Source organism: Phoenix dactylifera, chromosome 1 (genome assembly GCF_051530095.1).
Source record: "Phoenix dactylifera cultivar Ajwa chromosome 1, Ajwa_hap1_PhDact_Kaust_v1.1, whole genome shotgun sequence".
NCBI classification, from domain to species: Eukaryota; Viridiplantae; Streptophyta; class Magnoliopsida; order Arecales; family Arecaceae; genus Phoenix; species Phoenix dactylifera.
The window spans coordinates 59,386,581-59,393,577 of NC_143190.1; the positions used below are offsets into that span (position 1 = coordinate 59,386,581).

Below are 6,997 nucleotides of genomic sequence, written 5' to 3' on the forward strand. Positions count from 1 at the left end.
TATATATATATATATATATATATATATATATATATATATATATATATATATAGCTATCTAGTTTGAATGCTTACAATAATTAGTAACCTTTTCGTCTAGGTTTAGGTATAATGAGACATTGCTAGGTGACCAAGGATGACATGCGAAGATGTACAGAATTTGTATAATATTATAGCAGGCAGAGAAGTGCATTTTTTTTTGTGTGTGTCATATGGCCTCTCGGAAGTTGCTGATTTTTCTTCCAGAAGCCAAGATAAACTGACAATAACGTCTCCATAACTACTTACCTTAGCTGTTAAGATAAACACAGTAGATTGCCTCCATTATTCTTAAATCACATCATAATTAAAAAATAAAGCAATTCAAGTCCACACGGCTCGTGAGGCTGGTGCTGGAAATGAGACGCAGGTTACTTATTTAGCTGGTTGGTGGCTTGTTCAGATGCATTTCATCTCGAGGATTGCATTCCTTTGGTTGTAAATTTTTAAATGTGAGATGATGAGAGAGACAAGGAATGCATCATGATGTGGTCTTGCATAGGTGACGATTTTGTTGGGGCCTATGCATCCCTCCTTTTTTTTTTATTAAGGGACCTATACAGCTAGTGATAACACCATTCTCTCTCAGAAATTTCGTTTGTCCCTCTCTCGCACCTGAATTTTATCAGTTGGTGCTTCAAAACTCTCTTATGAGATGTCTAGAAGAAGTGATGTGGTCTGAGTATGGTTGTTGTGAAGACATTTGGGTAAAATCATTAGCCCCTAAGAGAAATTATGACATGTCAGGTTTCGTCTGCATAAGCTGTTTTATCTTTGAAGTTTTTAATTTCATGAATCAAGGTAAAATGGCCTGAATGAAACCTCAAACCAGATGGTCCCTAGTATGTAGAGAATTACAAATGCCTCGCACGTATGTATGAGCTTATAACAAAATAGATGAGCTTTTCTTGACTGGCATAGGGGGGACGATTGGGTTTGGTTGTAAGGATCAAATACAGATAGGGTCGCCTATGGGTCAGGTCAAATATATGTCAACTCGAGCTTGACCCGTTAAAAATCCAAACCTAAATCTGATCTTTTTATTGAACAAGTAATACAATCCGATCTGCATAACTTGTTTAATAGTAGGTTGAATTAACTTAAACAATTTTTGAACTAGTAATGTTGATCTTGAACAGGTTAAAACAATTTTAAATGAGTTGCGTCACAGGCTCAATTATTAAATGGATCAACATTGGTTATAAACTTGACTCTGACCTATTTAATAAACAAGTCTGGTTGGGTCAAGATATTTGTGATCTAAGATCTGTTTATATGAAATCTAAGTTAGCTTAAAGCCGGTTGGTTGCGAGTTGAGTCAGTGAGTTGGGTCACAAATTGATACTCTTAATTCAGCACAATGTATTCTTAAATAATATGAAGTCATTAAGGTTTAAATTTTGAAAGACTCGAATTGTATTCTTTGAATATTCTGATTCATGTTGCTTGAAATGAACTAGCCTAATAAAGTTTAGGATCTCAAGTATTGAGAAACCAAGTCAGAAATTTCTAGTTATGTTTTTTTTTTTGAAAAAAAAATCAATGTTTCACCTAATATCCCATGTTAGCTTGTGTATAGGATGCTTAATGTTAATCTAATCTTGTCCTTATTTCAGCTAAATTAGACCTGACTCAGCCTTGCTTACAAGAGCAAATCATACTTGTCCAAAAGCAGTTCTAATTTTTGCCTTTAATAGGTAATATTCAAACCTAGCCTAGATGCACCTAGCTTCCTTCCAAAGTAACATTGGATAGGAAAGTCCAACTCTGAAACTTACATGCACATCTTCTTATTTTGAACTCTGCCATGTTCATCCTGGAAGAAAATGCTTTCAGGCCTCACCTTATTCAGGAAAAAAAAGAAGCAGCAGCTTCATTGCCAAGACTCAGTGAAGGATTGGCACTTCTTTTGTATTGCCATGTGTGGAGCGAGGATTTATGCTTTTTCTCATTTCGACTTTACCAATTGCACCAGTCTCTTGAGTCTTGCAACATTGCTTATTCAAGATTTTTTTTGTATACCACCATTAGAGTTTGAACCAGAATCTCCTGCAACCGATCACACTTAAAAAAAAAAAAAGAAAGATAACATTAGGGCTAATACGATGAGTTCATATAGGATGGCCAGGGACATTTGGGACCCTCCGTGCGGCTGCTTTAGCGCCTAGGTTCCTCTTTATCTTTTGAGAGCCTCCACCCTCCGGCTATCTAAAGGTGAATTTCAATGGTAATGGTCCTGGAGAAAATGGCAGGGCAGGTGTGGGCTTTGTGATCAGAGGTCATGACTCACAGATGATTACTGCGAGCGAGTGGAGCACCGATGGGCTATCAACTATAGGGTTGGAGCTCAGGGCAGCATAAAAGGGCATCTCCTATGCGAAACGGAGGCTAGAGGCTGAGCGCATCATCCTCGAAGGAGACTCGGCCATAGTTATCGACTATGGGAGAGGGGACGGGAGTCTCCTGCTATGCAACATCTGTCTGATACGGAGAGACTGTAACGCTTTTCAGACAGTGCACGTGTACACGAACAGAACCGTAGACTAGGTCGCTTCCTATGTTGCACAGTACTTCGGAGAAGTCCGTTGGCCACATCAAGGCCCTCCTCGCATTTGTGCCAGATTGTAGCCCTTGACTCTACTGGCTGCAATTGTTAAAAAAAAAAAAAATCTTCTTTAAAAAAAAGGAATAACACTTTTAAAAGAAGTTTTTCTTCTATATATGGGCTGTAAAGCACATAAAAACCTATCCATATATCTACATGCTTTTTTTCTTTTTTTTTTTTTGGTGAAAATGGTATTTCACATAGATCTCATATGAATACAGCCCAACAAGCCAACAGAAAGTAAATGATACAAGAGAATAGGGGCATCATCCTTGTCCAAGTAACCTTATCGGAATGCCGGGCCGCATGCTTCCGGCATTTGATATATCTACATGCTTCGGGATCAAGACTGTTCCCTCTTTTGCTGCCTAATAACGCGCTTTCGCTTTCGTAATCTGCCGCAAGTTTGTCATCGCTAATCACCGGTCAGACCGAACCGACCGAAAAACGACACCAACCACTCCAGATGTCCCTAAAACCTCCAAAACCCTCCCAAATCTCTCCCCGGTTATAACCGTAGTTCCTCCCCCTTCCTTCCAAACCTTGCCTTCAAAACCCTCTTCCATCCATAGAATCCACGAAGAAAGAGAGCGTTCTGACGCACCTCGGCACGGACGCGCAGCGCCGAGAGATCAGAAAACGCAGCCTTTTTTTTGTTTGTTTTCTTTTCGTCTCCTCGGTAGCGTTTTCTCGCGGATAAGTTTCGGTCGCTCTTGTTGAAGGAGATGGCGGGGGCGTACAGGGCGGAGGATGACTACGATTACCTCTTCAAGGTGGTGCTGATCGGGGACTCCGGCGTGGGGAAGTCCAATTTGCTGTCGAGGTTTACGAGAAACGAGTTCAGCCTCCAGTCCAAGTCGACCATCGGGGTGGAGTTCGCCACCAGGAGCTTGACCGTGGACAGCAAGGTTATCAAGGCCCAGATTTGGGACACTGCCGGCCAGGAGAGGTAAGATAGCTAACTCATTCTTTCTTTTACTTCCAATGGCTCATCTTCTTTGTTTCTCCGGTTTGCCTCCTCCTTTTTTTCTTTATCAAGTTTCTTCTTTTTAGCTGGGCAAGCGTTAAGGAGAGTTTTGGGATCTGGGATCTGTGATCTTTATAGGAATCGGAATGGGCATTGAATATAACTAGATCTTCTCTGTTATTTCTCTGGCGCTTTGTGCTATGGTCCGGTATAAGCTGGGTGACTAAAATAGGCCATTAACGAGTGGAGGTAAAGATAGTATGAGGAATTAGACTAGAAGTGAATCTTGGTTGATGAAAGGGAAAGTTTCAAAATGCAAGGATATATTCGACTCACTCGGGGGATGGGAAATTACTTACTTAGAAAGATGAAAAGTATCAGGTCCTGCTGTATCAACTTGCGGACTTACCATGTGATGATGCTGTCTAACTTGGTTCTTAATATGAGCTCCAACCTCAAGAAGTTGATTGATGGTTATTGAAGTCGGGCCTCTTCGAGCAAATGTTTAAAGAATGATCTAAAGTACTTTTGTCCTGGACTCGGTCTTTTGTTATTGAAAATAACAAATCCTTTGGATAATTGAATGGTGGTGTCATGTGGCAGCAGCACTGGATCTCAAAATGAGCTCTTCCTAGTGGAGGTGGATTCTGTATCAACTAGTTTTTGTGCCAAAATTTAGCTTGAACCTTTTAATGCTAGGTTTGTTGGGCCTTGCATTGGGTCAAGTAAGCCAAAGATAACAAGTCCAGAAGATGGGTTCCTAACCATGGTAGTTTCATTTCTTTCTTTTTCTTAAAAAAAAAAAACTGCTGGAAGACATCTTATAGGTAAGAGACTACCTATGCTTATGATTTTTGGTTTCTAGGCCACATATACAATGTAGAACTATGATCGATGGGATGAATTTCTTTTCCAAAGATGTATCACTGATCGTTCGTGGGAAGCATTTAGGCTAACTAATTTCAAAAGCATTCTAGGTTTTGTCTATGTATGGGTTTAGGCTCAGATGCACACACACACATAGGTGACTTCCCCTTATAATGCTTTATGGCTTTAAAACAAGTCTTTCATGACCCATTGACCATGACATAAAAATTAGCAGATGATATGCAACAAAGTCTCATGTAAACTGCTACCCATACGTGGACACCTAGGCATGGCCATATGAGAGAACGAGAGGCGAGACTCCATATGTTGTTGTGCTACAAGCATGTGATGGGAGGCCTATGGTTATGGTTGGAGAAGGAACACCATCCCAGACCACATTAGGCGGGCTCCGAGACTAATAGCCTGACATGAAGGAGTATGACCTTTGAGCATGTAAGATTTTTATGAGATACTAAAACTTCCATAGGGCCTTGACTTCACATGGAAGTGCCGGACAGAGGATCTTCGGGTCGAGGGCTAGTCTTACCTCCAAAAAGACTGAAAAGCTAGGGAATAAGGGCTAGGTGGAGAGAAGGAGGACCACAGAAATGGTTCCCTTGGACAAGGGTATTTGTAAGCATAGAAGTTCATGTTGTTAGGGTTAGGGTTTGGGTTTTGCGGATGAATGAATAAATGACCTGCTGCTATCTATCAGAAGCCTTTTGCTCCCTTCATCATGATTGAATGAATGAGCTTGTGGATACAAGTATCACACTCTCTTGGTCTTATCACATTGCATTGTGCCATCCGAATTTATTAACCAGCTAGCCTATTCGCTCGAGCAGTGATCTTTTGCCACAATTAATGTCCAGCATTTATAGGTATGAATGTTGACTAAGGTATGAATGTTGACTAAGTATCCACTAATAATATTTTTCCCCTCAAAGAAGTGATTGGGACATAATGTTCTGGTATGACTCCCTCTAGATGTACTTCATGTTTTTCGAATTTCATGATAGCTGGCTGCCCTCCTCCTTTCTTACAAATGAAAAGGAAAGGGAGGTTATGATATTGTTAATTGTTTGTGCAGATCAACTTGGTGATGTTGCAGTACTTTCGTATAAATATTTGTCAGAATCATCTTGCTATTGAAAATTGACACTGCTAACTAAGCACATTTTCGAGATCATGTTAATCTATATGTTAATATATCAGATAATGAATCATACTCCATAGATTAGCGACTTAATATATTTGCATATTCAGCTCCTATTAAGGCTATCAGGTGCCTTTAAGGAAAGGTTGCGCATGCATGCATGCATGCACATGATGTCAAATGAATCAAAATGTGAAAATAACAAGTCACCACATGGATAGACACAACAATGTTTACAAAATGTATTTATGCAAGCATCAGTCACAATCGCAGGCCGGATTTCATATCAAGTGTTCATTAGTGCATCTCTGGTTGAAGACATGTTATTGATGCTGTTCCATCCTGTAAGTGCAGGTACCGTGCCATCACCAGTGCTTACTATCGAGGAGCTGTAGGTGCGCTGCTCGTCTATGATGTTACTCGGCATGCTACATTTCAGAACGTTGATCGTTGGCTGAAGGAGTTGAGGGACCACACAGATCCCAGCGTGGTTGTCATGCTCATTGGTAACAAGTCCGACCTCCGCCACCTTGTTGCTGTTTCAACCAAAGATGGAAACGCTTGTGCTGAGAGGGAATCACTCTATTTCATGGAGACATCAGCACTAGAATCTACAAATGTGGATAATGCTTTTGCTGAGGTTCTGACTCAGATTTATCAAATTGTGACCAAGAAGACCCTTGAGGCAGGCGATGATGCAGCATCTGCTGTCCCCATTAATGGAGAGAGAATATATGTGAAAGCTGATGATTCATCATTGAAGAGATCTGGCTGCTTCTCGGGTTAGGCAAAGGTGATACTGTGCAATGTTTAGTTTCTTTATTTTGTGCATGTTATGATGCATCTCATGCAACTTCTTTCATAGTGGATTTTGGACCACCATTTTGTGGGACCCATGTGCTTGAAATTGAATACATCAAGATTTGTTACATTTAATACTCGGATTCTTAAATCATCAGTAATATATTTCAAGATTCCACTGCCGCACCTCACAATTGCAATGATCAGTGGTGCAGAGATTTTAAAAATTGGAAACATGGTACATCAAGGAAGAGGTTTTGCATGCTTTGTTGCATGAGTAGGTACAGAACTAGGGACTCTGTTGTCAAAGCAAATGATTTTGTTTACTATCTCCAGGACCAATTCTCTGTTCATTTTGATTGCATCATGAGATTCTAAGATATGAACCAGTATGGAGCTCATGGATTTGATAGGTATTGAGCAGTTGCATTCGTGACTAGTTTCACTCGGAAGAAAGAGCATGTTGTGATTAACTTTACGAAATAAATTAACAGAAGAATGAGAATCGACAGCAAGAAATGTGTGTAAAGTAGGCTAAATGATGTCCTTTTAGGATTAAGAGG

At 40.2% G+C, this 6,997-nt stretch overlaps 1 protein-coding gene across 1 annotated transcript; it reads left to right on the forward strand.

Moving 5' to 3' along the window:
• The first annotated feature begins 3,237 nt into the window (after positions 1 to 3,237).
• On the forward strand, positions 3,238 to 6,620 carry LOC103697731 (ras-related protein RIC2-like). The gene is made up of 2 exons (XM_008779649.6): positions 3,238 to 3,592; positions 5,988 to 6,620. The coding sequence occupies exons 1-2, from the start codon at positions 3,369 to 3,371 to the stop codon at positions 6,418 to 6,420; spliced, it is 657 nt and encodes a 218-aa protein (XP_008777871.2). The 5' UTR covers positions 3,238 to 3,368; the 3' UTR covers positions 6,421 to 6,620.
• Positions 6,621 to 6,997: the final 377 nt, after the last annotated feature.